The sequence below is a fragment of the Rhinoderma darwinii genome, chromosome 1 (genome assembly GCF_050947455.1).
Source record: "Rhinoderma darwinii isolate aRhiDar2 chromosome 1, aRhiDar2.hap1, whole genome shotgun sequence".
NCBI lineage: Eukaryota > Metazoa > Chordata > Amphibia > Anura > Rhinodermatidae > Rhinoderma > Rhinoderma darwinii.
The window spans coordinates 342,927,420-342,945,356 of record NC_134687.1 but is presented as its reverse complement, the minus strand read 5'-3'; the positions used below and the strand labels follow the sequence as shown (position 1 = coordinate 342,945,356).

At 43.8% G+C, this 17,937-nt stretch overlaps 1 protein-coding gene across 1 annotated transcript in view; it reads right to left on the bottom strand.

Moving 5' to 3' along the window:
- Positions 1-10,983: 10,983 nt before the first annotated feature.
- Positions 10,984-17,937, bottom strand: part of SLC44A1 (solute carrier family 44 member 1) — a 126,167-nt gene continuing 119,213 nt past the window's right edge. Inside the window, exon 16 of the mRNA XM_075826032.1 lies at positions 10,984-12,462. Within this exon, the coding sequence (XP_075682147.1) occupies positions 12,439-12,462 (24 nt within the window). The 3' untranslated portion in view covers positions 10,984-12,438. The remainder of the gene's footprint in view (positions 12,463-17,937) is intronic.

The window sequence follows — 17,937 nt, the reverse complement described above, 5'->3', positions numbered from 1 at the left end:
TTCTGTGAACTTATATTAGGTATAGAGGTACGGACAGGTAACATAAGTTCACTTATAGTGTTATGTTATGCTGCGCACCTAGACCTTGAAATTCAAGGTGATAATACATTTACATCTATAATCGCAAAATGTTTTAATTGCTCTCTATTAGGATAACGTTGAAGTTGTTATTATACTGTGAACTCAGGTTGAGCAGTGCGAACAGATAACATAAGTTCACGGTGTAGTGTTTTATGTTATTCTGTGCACCTAGACCTGGGGGGTTCAGACAGGTAACACAACTTCATAATGAGGCCTAATGCGAGTGCAATTAAATATAGCGAATAACAGTATGGCTGATTCTTTTGTGTTTAACTGGAGTGGTCCTTTAGGAAAGGTTGACAGGGGGAGGTTACCCTGGCATTACACCCTTATCTTGATTTTAAGATAATAGGTTTGGTAAGATGGGGATATAGTTCCACAAACATGAGAATTGTGAAGATCCACAAAATGGTACTTCATCTACTGCTCCCCTCAGATATCCTAACCTATTAGGGCAGCCATCCATATCTGTCTGTACAGATGGATGTTGGAAGAAGGAGGATGCGATCCTCAGCCAAGGTGTAAAGGATCTGCCAGACACAGCTTCTGTGTCGACGCCCGTGGGTAATCAGTCTGCACCTGCTCCTAAATCTGAGAGAGTGACACGATCTTCTACCAGTCAGGCTGGGAGGCTGGTGAGTGGGAGAGCCTGTCACAGCCTGGCCAGACGGAGCTAGCTGCCGCCCTCTGTCTATTTATACCTGCATTTCCTGCTCCTCCTTTGCCTGTGATTTTTTCTGTTTCCTGGCTCTGCTGCTCCTGCTATGATTATTGACCTTGCTTCATTTTTGACCCTGGCTTTACTGACTACGCTCCTCTGCGTTTGGTACCTCGTGCACTTCTGGTTTGACTGAGCTCGTTCACTACTCTTGTTGCTCACTGTCCCATTTCCCTTAGCTTCTGTGTACCCTTGTCTGTTTGTCTGTTGTGCACTTATTGAGCGTAGGGACCGTCGCCCAGTTGTACGCCGCGCCTAGGACGGGCCGTTGCAAGTAGGCAGGGACTGAGTGGCGGGTAGATTAGGGCTCACCTGTCTGTCTCCCTACCCCGTCATTACATAAGCACAGGCCCATATACCTTTTCTACCCTGGTCCCTGACACAACTATGGACCCCCTTGAGACCCTGGCTCAGCTAATGCAGGGCCTCTCCCTACCAACCCTGGCTCAGAAGGGCAACCAGCATGATGCTACCCTGGTAGTGCCTCCACCTCACCTTTTGAACCCCACCTCAAATTGCCTGACCGGTTCTCAGGGGACCGGAAGACTTTTTTCTCCTTTTGGGAGAGTTGTAGGCTCTATTTCCGTTTAAAGCCCCACTCCTCAGGTTCTGAGAGCCAGCGAGTGGGTATAATTATGTCCCGGCTCCAGGACGGGCCCCAAGAATGGGCCTTCTCCTTGGCTCCTGACGCCCCTGAACTTTCCTCTGTTGATCTTTTTTTTTCCGCTCTCGGGCTCATATATGACGAGACTGCCTTTGCCGAGAGTCAGCTGGTGACCTTACGTCAGGGTAAGAGACCCGTTGAGGAGTACTGTTCTGACTTTAGGAAGTGGTGTGTAGCTTCTCGGTGGAATGACCCTGCCTTAAGGGTCCAGTTTAGATTGGGTCTGTCGAACGCCCTGAAGGACCTGTTAGTTAGCTATCCCTCTTCTGACTCTCTAGATTAGGTAATGGCTTTAGCGGTACGTCTTGACCGACGTCTCAGGGAACGACGACTGGAACGTTTTTTGTGCCTTCCCCTCTGACCCCCCCCATGATGGCTCCCGAGGTTCCGTTGCTTCATTCTTCCACGGAAAACTCGGATGAACCTATGCAACTCGTGGCCTCCGTCTCTCCCCAACAACGTAGAGAGTTCCGCAGGAAGAATGGTCTCTGCTTCTACTGTGGGGATGACAAGAATCAAGTGAACAACTGTCCTAGGCGTAAGAATAAGCAGCCGGAAGAACTTCTGCGCCTAAGTGACCATCGGGGAGGTCATTTGGGCGCACAGGTATTTCCCGTATATATGAAACCTAATAAGATCTTGCTTCCCTTTCAGGTCTCTTTTGAGGGTAGGTCTGCCACCGGCAGTGCCTTAGTGGATTCAGGGTCTTCTGCTAATATTATGTCTGTGGCATTTGCTATGTCTCTAGCTATGCCATTGGTCGACTTGCCTAAACCTGTCCCGGTAGTGGGTATCGACTCCACTCCTCTTGCTAATGGTTATTTTACACAGCATACCCGTTTTTGAACTCCTTGTTGGCTCCATGCATTTGGAGCAGTGCTCTGTACTGGTAAAGCAGGGATTATCGTCCGATTTGGTTTTAGGCCTTCCCTGGTTGCAGATGCATAATCCCACGTTTAACTGGAATACTGGGGATCTTACCAAATGGGGTAATGAATGCATGACGTCATGTTTTTCTGTTAATTTTCTCACTGAGGAGGTGAACACTCTACCTGAGTTTATTCAGCTGATGTTTTTTCTAAAAAGGCCTCCGAAGTGTTACCTCCTCATAGAGAATTCGATTGCGCAATCAATTTGGTACCAGGATCTAAGCTCCCTAAGGGTAGGATATTTAATCTCTCTTGTCCCGAACGTGAAGCCATGAGAGAGTATATCCAGGAATGCCTGGCCAAGGGTTACATTCGCCCCTCTACTTCTCCGGTAGGTGCTGGCTTCTTCTTTGCAGGGAAGAAGGATGGTGGTCTTAGGCCGTGCATTGATTACCGAAACTTAAATAAGGTCACTGTAAGGAACCAGTACCCCCTTCCTTTGATTCCTGATCTCTTCAATCAGGTTCAGGGGGCCCAATGGTTCTCTAAGTTTGATCTACGGGGGGCTTATAACCTTATCCGCATCAAAGAGGGGGATGAGTGGAAGACTGCGTTTAACACGCCCGAAGGTCATTTCGAATTCCTCGTCATGCCCTTTGGGTTGTGTAATGCTCCCGCGGTCTTCCAGCATTTCATAAATGAGATTTTAAGAGACTACCTGGGGGTATTTCTTGTAGTGTACCTTGATGACATACTTGTGTTTTCCAAGGACTGGTCCTCCCACATTGAGCATGTCAGGAAGGTGCTCCAGGCCCTTCGGGAAAACAAACTGTTTGCTAAAACCGAAAAATGTGTTTGGGGTGCAGGAGATACCATTTTTGGGTCAAATCCTCACTCCTCATGAATTCCGCATGGACCCTGCCAAGGTTCAGGCTGTGGCTGAATGGGTCCAACCTGCCTCCCTGAAGGCGTTACAGTGCTTCCTGGGGTTTTCTAATTATTACAGGAGATTTATTGCTAACTTCTCGGTCATCGCTAAGCCTCTTACGGATCTTACTCGCAGAGGTGCTGACCTCCTCCACTGGTGGTCCAGGCTTTTGAGGTCCTTAAGAAGTGCTTTATCTCGGCCCCTGTGCTGATTCAGCCTAACCAAATTGAGCCATTCATCGTGGAGGTTGACGCCTCCGAGGTGGGAGTGGGTGCTGTCTTGTCCCAGGGTACCAGGTTCCTCACCCATCTCCGTCCCTGTGCCTACTTCTCCAGGAAGTTCTCGCCCACTGAGAGTAACTATGATATTGGCAACCGCGAACTCTTAGCCATTAAATGGGCATTTGAAGAGTGGCGCCACTTCCTGGAGGGGGCTAGGCACCAGGTAACGGTCCTTACCGACCACAAGAATCTGGTTTTCTTAGAATCTGCCCTGAGGCTAAACACGAGACAAGCTCGATGGGCGTTATTTTTTACTAGATTCAACTTTTTGGTCACCTATAGGGCTGGGTCTAAAAATATTAAGGCTGATGCACTGTCGCATAGCTTCATGGCCAGCCCTCCTTCGGAGGAAGATCCTGCATGTGTTTTGCCTCCAGGTATAATAATTTCCTCTGTTGATTCTGACTTAGTCTCCGAAATTGCGGCTGATCAAGGTTCAGCTCCCGGGAACCTTCCTGAGAACAAGCTGTTTGTTCCCCTGCAATTCCAGCTAAGGGTACTCAGGAAAAATCATGACTCTGCACTATCTGGCCATCCAGGCATCCTGGGTACCAAGCATCTCATTGCCACTTGTGAAATTTGTGCTAGGTCCAAGACTCCCAGGTCCCGACCAGCGGGCTTACTATGTTCTTTGCCCATTCCCCAGAGACCTTGGACCCATATCTCCATGGATTTTATCACCGATCTGCCTCCATCTCAAGGCAAGTCGGTGGTGTGGGTTGTAGTAGACAGTTTCAGTAAGATGTGCCACTTTGTGCCCCTCAAGAAACTACCCAATGCTAAGACGTTAGCTACCTTGTTTGTCAAACACATCCTGCGTCTCCATGGGGTTCTTGTCAATATTGTTTCTGACAGAGGGGTACAATTTGTTTCATTGTTTTGGAGAGCCTTCTGTAAAAAGTTGGAGATTGATCTGTCCTTCTCCTCGGCCTTCCATCCTGAAACTAATGGCCAAACTGAGAGGACTAATCAGTCTCTAGAACAATATTTAAGGTGTTTTATCTCTGACTGTCAATATGATTGGGTCTCCTTCATTCCCCTCGCCGAATTTTCCCTTAATAACCGGGTCAGTAACTCGTCAGGGGTCTCCCCCTTTTTCTGTAATTTTGGGTTTAATCCACCATTCTCCTCCGTTTCACCTGGTAGTTCCAACAATCCCTAGGTAGATGTTGTTCATCAGGAACTGTGCACAGTCTGGGCCCAGGTTCAGAAGAACCTAGAGGCGTCCCAGAGCATACAAAAGACTCAGGCAGATAGAAGACGTTCTGCTAACCCCTTGTTTGTGGTCGGGATCTGGTGTGGCGATCTTCTAAAAATTTGCGCCTTAAAGTCCTGTCCAAAAAATTTGCTGCCCGATATATAGGGCCGTACAAGGTCATTGAAGTCCTTAACCCTGTCTCCTTCCGACTGGAGTTACCCCCGTCTTTTCGAGTACACGACGTGTTTCATGCCTCCCTCCTTAAACGCTGCTCCCCGTCCTTGGCTCCCTCGAGGAAACCTCCGGTCCCTGTTCTCACCCCTGAAGGGGTAGAATTCGAGGTGGCCAAGATTGTGGACAGCAGGATGGTCCAAGGCTCCTTCCAGTACCTGGTCTATTGGAGAGGATACGGGCCTGAGGAGAGGACTTGTGTACCCGGGATGTTCACGCTGGGGTATTGCTCAGGAGGTTCCATCTTCGCTTCCCCAATAAGCCAGGTCCACCTAGAAAGGGTCCAGTGGCCCCTCTTAAAAGGGGGGGTACTGTAAAGGATCTGCCAGACACAGCTTCTGTGTCGACGCCCGTAGGCTGACATCTATGCGCGCACGCTTCCGTGTTGTATAGCAGAATATCTGCTCATGTTTGAACATCGCTGGCATCATAGCCAGAATGACCAAGTTACAGACCCCTGATGATATATTTAGAAACGCGTAGGGTCAGGCTAGTGAGGGATTTTAGCGTAGGTTACAGCGGCATTGTTGTTTACCCTAGCACCAGATGATTTAGGAGCGGTAACTGCAGGCTCTGGTGTGTTTTGGGGTCTAATCCACTGTTACACCAATGTTAAAACGCTGATCCCAATATTTATCTGTCAAGTATACCCAGTTAGAGAGGGTTCACAATTGAACCAATAATTGGAGTATTTGTTTAATACGTTTTTAATGCACACGGTGGTGCTTTTTCACAGTGGTGATTGTACCCGTTTTTAGAGAGTTATGAAATAAAATTGATACATTTTACTCATTCATCACTTCAGTGAATTATAATTTTCCTATCTTGTGGGAGCACAAGTAAATATATCGTAGAATACAGTGAATTATTATACACTTACATAGCAGCAAAGCAAGTAGTTTAACGTTAATATAAGGAAAAGGTAGGGGAACTAGGCATAACCCTAGTGACCCTGTTTATAAAGGAGGTAATAATAGTGGGTGACACAAGCAAGTGAAACCCGCTATTATACCAGCCCTTTTACGTACGTACGTACGTACGTACGTACATACACATATATATATGAGTCCTTTTTCACTCCGTCTACATGCCCCAGTCCTGGTTTGGAACTCCGGAGAGGATCTCCAGTGGGGTCCCAAGTGCCTCAACCGCTGTCTGGGGCATATCCATCCGCTTCAGCCTCCTCCGCATTAGTCAATGGCAGGGTTGCCCTCTTGTTGCTCTCAGTTCTCAGATGTCTTTGACAAGAAGGAGGCAGAGACGTTGCCACCACATCGGCCGTATGATTGTCCTATTGACTTGTTCCTGATTCGTCCCCTCCTCGCGGTAGAGTATACCCTCTCTCCTTACCTGAGACCCAGTCAATGTCTGCCTATGTTAAGGAGAATAGAGAGGGGCTTCATACACAAATCCTCATCCCTGGCCGGATTTTTCTTTGTCAAAAAGAAAGACGGATCCCTCCGACCCTGCATTGACTACCGGGGTCTCAACCAGATCACGGTAAAGAACAGATACCCATTGCCTTTAATCTCGGAACTGTTTGAGCGCATACGGGGGGGGGGGCAATTTTTTTTCCCAAACGACCTGCGGGGGGCCTACAATCTAATCCGGATTCATCAGGGTGACGAGTGGAAGACAGCATTTAATACATGTGATGGGCACTACGAATACCTGGTTATGCCCTTCGGCATGTGAAACGCTCCCGCGGTTTTTCAAGAATTCGTCAATGACATTTCCGTGATCCCCTCTATGTCTGTGTTGTGGTGTATCTCGATGACATTTTCATTTTTTCCCCAGATCCAGTAACTCATGAGAGACATGTTCGCCAAGTTTTCCTTCGATTAAGGATGAATCACCTATATGCCAAGCTGGAGAAGTGCGTGTTCGAGAGAAAGTCTCTACCCTTCCTGGGCTATATCATCTCCGATCAGAGCCTCAAAATGGATCCTGAGAAGGTAAAGGCTGTCTTGGAATGGCCACAGCCTCAAGGCTGAAGGGCCATACAGCGCTTCCTGGTATTTGCCAACTTCTACTTGCTGTTCATTCCCAACTTCTCACTGACAGCCCCCATCTCTAACATCACCAAAAAGGGCATGAATGCCAAGGTGTGGACTCCAGAAGCAGGGGCCACGTTCAAGAGCTGAAAGAAGGCCTTCACGTCAGCCTCAATCCTTCATCATCCTGATGTGTCCCTACAGTTTTTGTTGGAGGTGGACACCTCCTCTGTTGGTGCTGGCACACTTCTGTTCCAGAGGGGTTCCAAAGGCAAGACTGTGGTATGTGGCTACTACTCTAAGCTTTTCTTTCTCCTGCATAGCGCAACTTCTCGATTGAGGATCGGGAGTTACTGGCAATCAAGCTGGCTCTACACGAGTGGAGACATCTACTAGAGGGTGCAGCTCATCCAATCCTGGTCTTCACGGATCACAAGAACATCACCTATCTCCAGACGGCCCAACGGCTGAACTCTCGTCAGGCCAGGTTTTCGCTCGGTTCCAGTATGAACTCGACTACCGCCCTGCTGACAAGAATGTGAGGGCCGATGCCCTGTCTAGGTCATTCGAGACAGAGGACACTATGGAGTCTCCACAGAGTATCATTGACCCTTCCTGCATCATCTCTATCAACACTCTGCAAGTTAGAGACATTCCTCCGGGACGGACCTTTGCACGTCTGGCAGAGGAAGAATCCTCTGCTGGGGACACAGATCCAAGCTGGCAGGTCACACGGGTGCCCATAAGACCCGAGACCTAATTACCCGTCACTTCTGGTGGTCCACACTGCCCAAAGACATCACAGATTTAGTCTCCTCCTGTATGGTATGCGCAGCAAATAAAGTTGCCCACTCCTGACCAGCTGGTCTGCTCCAGCCACTGCCTGTACCCAATGCACCCTGGCGACATATTGCAATGAACTTTGTCACAGACCTGCCTCTCTCTGCTGGACGCAGTGTGGTCTGGGTGGTGGTGGATCGATTTTCCAAGATGGCTCATTTTGTTCTACTGACGGGTCTGCCTTCTGCTTCCCTTCTGGCCGGCCTCTTCGTCCAACACACCTTCCGTCTCCACGGCTTGCCTCTGCATATTGTCTCGGATCAAGAGGTCCAGTTCACTTCAAAGTTCTGGAGAGCACTCTGTGGTCTCTTCGGTGTAAAGTTGGACTTCTCCTCGGCCTACCATCCCCAGTCCAATGGTCGTCGAGAGGGTTAATCAGATTATGGAGAACTATCTGCGGCACATTATCTCCATGCAGCATTATGACTGGGTGCAGCTGCTTCCTTGGGCTGAGTTCTCTTATAACAACCATACTAGTGAGTCCACCACCTCCAGCCCGTTCTTCATGGTCTACGGCCAACATCCACAAATACCTCTTCCTGTTTCCACTATGTCCCAGGTGCCTGCAGTTGACTACCTTCAGGGACTTCCTACAGATATGGCAGCAGACCCGATCTTCTATTCTGCTGGCAGTCGACCGCATGAAGAAAAAGAAAGACACTAGAAGCCGAGAACCTCCCCAGTTTCTTCCAGGTACCAAGGTCTGGCTGTCTTCCAAGAATATCCAGCTGAAAGTGCCATCTTGCAAGTTTGCACCCAGGTTCCTCAGACCCTTCGAGATTCTGCTGCAAATAAATACTGTCTCTTACAAGCTTCGGCTGCCTCCCACCCTCAAGATCCCAAACTCCTTCCATGTCTCCCTGCTGACGCCCGTGGTCCTGAACCGCTACTCCAGGACTCCTAGTTCTGCAGTGGCTACTGGCGACTCGTCAGGGACATTCGAGGTGAGGGAGATCCTGGCCAGCAAGAAAGTAGGAGGAAGGGCGTTTTATTTGTTGGCTTAGAGAGGATTTGGTCCAGAGGAGAGGTCTTAGGAGCCTCGTGAAGAAGTTTCTCTCCCGCTCTGGCCCCAAGAAGAGGGGGCATAAGAGGGGGGGGGGGGATACTGTAATGTCTATGGCCGCGGACCGTCGCCCTGACTTACCCTCTGATGACCGCAGCCATGGACGAGTGAGTTCCCAAGGGCATCTCCTTCCTGAGAAACGCCAGCACTCACTTCCTGGTCCTGACACTCTGCTGCAGGGCGCACGCGCCTGCATGACCTGTACACGCACAGTTGCAGACTACTGCAATTAGCCCAGAATGCTTCGGGACTATAAAAGGGGCTCTGCCCTCTCGATCCTTGTCTGAGCGTTGTTACCTAAAGCTTGTCATTGCAAATGGTCTCCTAGTGTTTTCCAGTTCCCAGCGTTACCTGTTCCTGCTGCCTGTACCCAAAGCCATCAAGAGTTGGAGTTGGGTCATCACCCAACCCCCCCCCCCCCGGGGGTGTCTGTCTACTGTCTGAGCCTCATCTTAGCCTGAATCTACCACTACGGTTTACACTGCCCCAGGTACCCTTTCTGAACTATAGACATTGCATCGTACCTGTTTAACAAGCTGCTATCCCGCTACAGCCCAGTAGGTCCACACCCCACGCCATGACAGTCAGTTTGTGTAGGCACACATCAAGTTGCATGAATTTCTAGGAGAAATAACAGGGGAACAGTATAACAGAGTTCTAAGAAAAGTTGCTCCAGAATTGCTATTTCTTGGTCAATACAAGTATTTACTAAAACAGACATGTCAGGAGAGGTGACAGGTCCTCTTTAAAAAGTATATTCCCTCGCCTCTATACACTCAAGGTTGAATGTGCCTTAAACCTGGCACAATAATAGATAATAGTAGAAAAAGGGAGAGAACCTCCAGCTCACAGGTCTGCGTCTCCAGCAGCGTCAGTCGGATCCCCGACTTATCCAATTTATCCTTGTAATAGGATAAATATTAAATATGATAACATTTAATTTTACTATGATAATAAGTTATACTGACAGGATAATAAACATTAAAAAATGTAAATAAATATTCAGTACGGCGGATACGATAAACTACCATAATATTTAATACGACAAATTGCCAATACATCTAACTTATAACTAACTGATTGACTTTGATACACATAAACATTTATTTTTGTTTCTTCGATCTTTTTTAATTGTTTTCATATATACATATTTTTAATCCTTTGATATGTCAACATGTCATGTTTGTTTTTCATGTGTGCATGGGTACCTGTATGGCCGTGTGTCTTAGTCTTTTCCGTTTGGCTTTCCAACCATAACCGGGCCCACTTATTAATAACATTATCGAAGTTATACCTATATATTATGACTCTTATTCGTTTCTGATTAACACCATGTACTGGTAGTACATATAATATCATTATGTTGAATTTAATGTTATTTCAATTTACTTGCCCGGGGTTTCTTAGCCACTCCCCAACTGATGAACTTTTCTAATTACCAACATTTGCATATCGGCTCCAACAGCTGACCACTCAGTATATAGGGGAGCCTCAGACACACTGTCACTATCTTTCTTGCCATGACTAAGAACGCAGACCGCGTTCGAAACGTGTAGGCTTGGGTACATACCCTCACTACTTGCATCTTGGTCCTGCGTCTCCCTTTCGATTTTAATATCCTTCTCAATAAACATGGGACTCTCATCTCCCTTTTAAATTATCACCAGCGCTGGATCATTGCTTTTCCTACAATAATAGATAAATTCCCCATCTAGCCTGGTTAACATAAGAATGCATTAGGTATGTGTGTGTGATAATGAGCTGAGCGGTCCTAGGTATGTATTTTTGTGAAAGTGAACCAAGTTGTAGAGGGTATTAAGATGTTCATTAGAAAGACTACTGGGCCATTCAACAACACACCCTTGTGATCTCAGATATCTTAAGAATTACTCAATGAAAATAATTGGATTTCTCAAAAGTAGTTAACCTTTCCAGGTAGGGGTTGTCCCACCATTAATTATTATATTCATCGTATAAATGACTTTTTTTTTAACATGTATCCAGACCCATGACTAATAACATTGTTCGTGAGCCTAAAAAAAAAAAAAAAAAAAAAACACAAAATCTTTCTTAAATGTGATAACATTCTTAGCGGAGGAGAAATAAACTAACACAGTTGAAGCATTTTTTATTTATTTTTTTGTTTTCCTACAAAAGTCATTAAAAACAAGACATTTTAAAGAAATGACATATGCAAATGTATATTTTTCCAAATAATTGCTACTGTCAAAGATGAAGTATCCTGAACAGAAAATAAGTGTCACTCCCCTTGGGCTATTGATTTACTGTATCTCCTCAGAGAGAAAAAGGCTTCTCTCATTTTCAACAGTGTATAAAGATACTTCACCTTTGAGGGTACTACAGAAATTCAGCAAAAATAAGACGTACAGACTTTTCCAACATTATAAATATAGAAACAATTAAAGGCCATTTCTTTTAAAGCTTTTATAGACCACTCAAAAGAAACAGGCCATTGACCAATAACCCAAAAATGCCACCGGCTTTATAGTCTCAAATTCAATTTTTTACATTTTGAGAGAACTACCACCAAGAAGTATTGCTAAATGAGCCCTGTTTAGTGTGAGGATGTATCCCCTTGATGACTCCATATGTAGTTGCTGCCAATTCTTCTGGAGAGAGAACACTTTACAGATGCCATAAAACAGCGTACGCCAGTAGTTTTACACCTTTTGTGATGGCATAAATGTTTCTGCATAGACACTCACCAGCAAACCAGTTGTCTGGTAAGGTGACAACCGCAAAGGAATTACCTGAGCTCTGCTGTGAATAGCAGTACTAGAATGAAATCAATACAAACTGTAACATTTACAATAACTGTAAGAGTGGGAAGTAAACCGTAAAACAGCAGGCAACTCACTTTCAGAATATGAGACCTTGAAATAGATCTTTGTCTTTGATACATAGAAGAAACAAGCAGAGAATAATTCTTGTTGCAAAGCGCCTAACCTCTCAGACTGCAGAGTCTACACTTTTATAGACATCCAGCATACGTCAACCTGTACCATAGTTATCAAGACTAAGGTTACATTTAGTGCAAATTGCAGGTGGGTACAGAAATGTCAGGGGCGAGGGAGAGAAACAGTTGAAGCGACAAAAAAAACATGAAAAATATAGATCTGCATTTATTCCCTCATTTCCAAGAAGTGTTAAAAATGTTTAAAACAATTACATATAAAAAAAAAAAAAAAGGGAGAAAAAGAACCCCATGTTTTCCTGTATTACATTGACACTGAAATGAAGAACACAGGAGCACAAATGACAGTGTAAAGATTGCCTCTTGTGTATTAAAGCATCAAACCTGACTCAAAATAAAGGAGGGAAAATACCTACTTCTGCTTGGAAATATCGTTTCCATTCGAGTTTAGTAGCTTGATCTTTTTCACACGCTGCACACAAAAAACCTGTATGGTGACAATGCTGCTGGCAGCAAATCATAGGGTACATAGAGCAAATTATAGAAGTAAACAGGAGAATTATTAACCCTGCTTTTATTTTGGCTGCTTGTGTTTATTTTGGAATGTCAATGGGGTCCGATATTGCTGGGCTAGATTCAAGCTGAACTTGTTCCCGAAGCCTAGAAAACAAAGTCATATAAGGGTGATCTTAGATGGAATTCAGCATGGAGAACACAACACACAGCAATGTGCAGAGACCAAAGCAGGACACATATAGTAAGTGGAATCAGTACTGGAAAAATACGAAAGTGTTACATACATTGCATGCGGCATCCAGACAGAAACGGGTGAACCTTGATGGCTCTTAAGAGGAATTATGGTTTATCAAGAACTAGTTGCTAAAATCTATGTACTAATATGTAGACCCCTTATCTTGATAGATAAAGATAAAATCAGGATAGGGGTGTTTCCAAATATTTTTTTGCATGGCACCATCATTTCTATCTAGTACCAGACACTGTTAACCCTCCCAAGGCAGCTGTAGATGTATTTTTCCTTTCCTCTGCTAGTTTCTGTAAATCACTTCTCTCCACACTTGCGGAGTGGATGAGCTCTTTCTGATGTGGTGTCTGTGAGCTCTGACCAAACAAATGTCTCTCCCCTCTCACAGCCCAAGAAAAACTCCAGCTGCATCCCCCTCCTCCCTGGCTTCTATTTACCATATTATACTAGATGTATTTTGTGGTGAGAAGTGTTTGTGACCATTTTTTCAGCTAGAAGGAAAAAGAAGCATCCTGCCCGATCTTCGGGTGGGTTCCGCCTGAACCTCCTCTATTGAAGTCAATGGGAGGAGGAATCTTCCTGCAGACGGCAGGAATAATTCTGCAGCGGGACTAGTCACGCAAAATCTGCCGTGTGAACTGACCCTTACAGTCTGTCCATCAACAAGGAAACGGGAAGTACATGCTGCTGGATAGTGAGAAAGATGCCACATTCTCCTAATCAGATATATAGACCCCATCAGAACGCAGCAATTTCTATTTTTAATATGCGTTTAGATGGCCATAAAGGTTTTAACTTTTTGTAGAAACAGCCGTATGAGAACTTACTTTTTGGGGAATGATTTGTATTTTTTAATGGCACCATTGTAACATACATAATTTATTAAAAAACGTACAATTATCGTGGTTGTGGGGAATGGAAAAAAGCAGCAATTGTCATTTTTGTTTTGGCTCTCATTTTTACGGCGTTCACGGTGCGATAAATATAAACAGGTTACCTTTATTCTACTATATATATATATATATATATATATATATATATATATATATGGATTTTTTTTAATGTTTTACTATTTGTACACAGTATTCGCACATTCCTTGGAAATAAAAATAGCTTTTGTCGAAGCATTCCAAGAGCCATAACTTTTTTACAGTTCCATCAATGTAGCTGTATGGGTTTGTTTTTTGTGGGTCAAGTCGCAGAACTGTTTTGAGGTACATATAACTTAACCTTTATGAACTTTTCTTTTATTGGGGGGGGGGGGGGAGAAATTGTTCTTTTTTTTTTTTTAAGCCGTTCAATGTGTGGTTTAAATGATGTCAACTTTATTATAGCAGGCTTTATGATCACAGCAAAGCCACATATGCTAGTCCTTCTCAGTGAATTAGAATATCAAAAAGTAAATTTATTTCAGTAAATTCAGTGAAACTTTTATAGATTCATTACACACACAGTGATCTATTTCAAGCATTTTTTTTCTTTTAATGTTGAAGATTATGGCTAACAGTTAATGAAACCCCAAAATTTAGTCTCTCAGAAAATTTGAATATTGGTTAAAAGTTGAAGATTGTAGACACGTGGTGTCACACTCTATCAGCTAATCAACACAAAACACCTGCAAAGGTTTCCTAAGCCTTTAAATGGTCCAACAGTCTGGTTCAGTAGGCTACACAATCATGGGGAAGACAGTCATTGACACCCTCCACAAGGAGGGTAAGCCACAAAAGGACATTGCTAAAGAAGCTTGCTGTTCACAGAGTGCTGTATCCAAGCATATTAATGGAAAGTAGAGGGGAAGTAAAAAGTGTGGTAGAAAAAGGTGCACAGGCAACAGGGATAACCGCAGCCTTGAAAGGATGGTCATGAAAAGGCCATTTAAGAATCTGGGGGAGATTCACAAGGAGTGGACTGCGTCTAGAGTCAGTGCTTCAAGAGCCTCCACATACAGACGTATCCAGGACATGGACTACAACGGTCGCATTTCTTGAGACGTCAGAACCGTCTTAACTGGGCTAAGGAGAAAAAGGACTTGTCTGTTGCTCAGTGGTCCAAAGTCCTGTTTTCAGATGAAAGTAAATTTTGCATTTCATTTGGAAATCTCGGTCCCAGAGTCTGGAGGAAGAGTGGAGAGGCATCAATCCAAGTTGCTTGTGGTCCAGTGTGAAGTTTCCACAGTCAGTGATGGTTTGGGGAGCCACGTCATCTGCAGGTGTTGGTCCACTGTGTTATATCAAGTCCATAGTCAACGCAGCCATCTACCAGGAAATTTTAGAGCACTTCATGCTTCCCTCTGACAAGCTTTAAGGAGATGCTTTTCTCATTTTCCAGCAGGTCTTGGCACAAGCCCACACTGCCAAAAGTACCAATACCTGGTTTAATAACCACAGTATAACTGTGCTTGACTGGCCAGCAAACTCTCCTGACCTAAACCCCATACAGAATCTATGGGGTATTGTCAAGAGGAAGATGAGACGCCAGACCCAACAATGCAGATGAGCTGAAGGCCGCTATCAAAGCAACCTGGGCTTCCATAACACCTCAGCAGTGCCACAGGCTGATCGCCTCCATGCCACACCGCATTGATGCAGTAATTCATGCAAAAGGAGCCCCGACCAGGTATTTCGTGCATATACTGTACATACTTTTTAGTGGGCCAACATTTTGGTATTAAAAATCATTTTTGTAATTAGGCTTATATAATATTCTAATTTTGAGAGACTAAAATTTAGGTTTTCATTAACGGTTACCATAATCTTCAACGTTAAAAGAATAAAATGCTGGAAATAGATCACTCGGTGTGTAATAAATCTATATAATATAGGAGTTTCACTTTTTGAATTGAATTACTGAAATTAACTTTTTGATATTCTAATTCATTGAGAAGGACTTATATGTATTATTATATATTATTTTAACACTTAATAAAACCACTTGAAAAAAAAAAAAAAATAAAATTATTTTTCCCTAATAAACTTTATTGAACTTTGATTATCATTTGTTTTTAGTCCCATTAGGGGACTTCAAAATCTACGGATTCCTTGTATAATGCTTTGTTACACTCAGTACACCAACGCATTATGGCCTGTCATACACCTTGCCCCCTGCTGCGGTGTATACACCGCTCAGATTCCCTGTTCGTAAGCCTCTTTCTCCACAATTGCTAATGACTTCCTGTATCAGTGACCATAGACGCAACGGGTGGAATTAATTAAGACTGGCGTTTTATAGGCTAGTCTTAATAAACTAGGCAGATTTTACTCGATCTTTATTTATATTAAGAGGTGCACAACTCTTAATAAATTAGGCGCATCCCTAGCTGTCCGTGTGTAAGAAAGTGAAATATATGCAAGCCATGAGCTGGTGTAGATTTGCGCCATAATTTACAAGTCTCTGGCGTAAATTAGTCAGGCCGCAGCTGGCTAAATTCTTCTTCTGTTAAGCTCTGCCCTCTGCCAAAGTGGCGTGAGCGGCTGAAACACAAATGTCGCAACTTTATTGCAAATTGTGACTTTTGCCATTTTTGACTTTTCTATGACAGGAAAGTGGCGTAAAAAAAATAGTTAATAAATAATTCCACCGTAAGGTCACCAGTAGCGGCAGTTGGCGTATTTCCTATACATTCTTCTAAAAATATGCTGCTGAAAAAGACGCATGTATTGTTAAAGAAGTGGACTAAGATAGGGGAAAAAAAAAAAAAAAAGATCCGTCTTTCCTTACCCCCTGAGATACAGTGCCACTCTTGTCCACGCGCTGTGTCAGATGTTGCAGCTTAGTCCCATTTATTTTATGTGTATCAGTATCTCTCGTCTAACAAGCTGCACATCTGTGTACAAAAACACCTCACAAGTGTGCACATTCAGCTCTGCTAAACAGCGCTGCTCATTTATATGATTCAGAACGATTCAGTTTTGGACTAGCTTAGGACAGCAGGGACACTCCAGTGAGGTTCAGGTAAGTGAAGCTTGTGAAGGAAAATAACGCTCTAGCTCAATTTTCACCTAGAATAAAACTAGCTCGGAATCTGATAAATAAATTGGGGTGGTCATTACCCCTTAAGGACACGGCCAATTTTGGCCTTGAGGACAGAATAATTTTTTTATATTTCCCTCTTTACATCCCGACGCTCAGAACTTTATTTTTTGTGCGACGAAGTTGTATGAGACTTTGTTTTTTCTGGGACGAGTTGTACTTTATGCAGGTACCATATTTTGGTACAAATACATTATCGTTTAATTTATATAAATTTTGGCGAAAATGCAGAAAAAAAGCTGTTCCGCTGCAGTTTTAATAAAATATATCTATATATATATATTTTTTTTACACCATACTCCAATCATAAATGTTATACATTTGTTGTACAGGTTGTTACGGTCGTGGCGATACCAAATATGTCTATTATTTCATGTTTTGGGACATATATTTTAAATAGTTTATTTATTGTAAAAAGTATGTGTATTTTTTAACTTTTTTTTAATTTAACATTAAACATTTTTTTTTTAATCCCATAAAGGGATTTCATTTTGATTTTTTTTTTTTTTTTTAACTGTAATGTACTGGCATAGATCTATATGCCAGTACATTAGCCTGTGTACTGATTGTACACAGGCAGTTGTTCGGGCAGACCTCAGTATGCCCTAACAACAGGAAATATGTTCAGACAGCCCTGGGGTCCTTCAATGGACTCTGGGCTGTCTGGCCATACAAGTTATGGGCTTTGATCGCGTCACAGGGATTTTCCTCCTCTGAACGCCGCGGTCAGCTTTGATTGCGACATTCAAGGTGTTAACGGCGGAGAGAAGAGGTTTCTCTTCTCTCCCACGTTAGAGCGGGGCTGTGGATGCGTATTACAGCCGTTGCCCCGCTCCTGATCGTGCGCGGACACTGGCTGTCACACAGGACGAGAATGTTCGTCCTAATGCGCAAAGTACCCGCCGCTCAGGACGAGCATTCTCGTCCTGTGTCGGCAACCAGTTAAAAGAGATCATTAGGGGTGACATTTCTTTTTGTTTTTAAAACCAAAAAACGACAACAAATGACCTGATTTCTTAATTTGACATTTTTTCTTTTCTTAACCTAAAATATATTTACATTTTGGTGAAAATGGTTCTGAAGGCGTTGCTATTATATGTGGGGAAAAAAAACCAACAACAACCCAGTATAGTATACTAAAATAATTGACAAAGAAAAACCAATGAAATTGATATAATTCTCTGGACGGATTGTGAGAAACATAAAAGCGGGTAGACTGTATGGGACAATGACATTAAATGTTACTGCTGAAATAAGTTATACGAATTGTACATATATTAGCATCACTTCTCCTTGTAACGTTTGTGATATGGATTTTTTTTAGCCTTCACAAGAAAGATGAG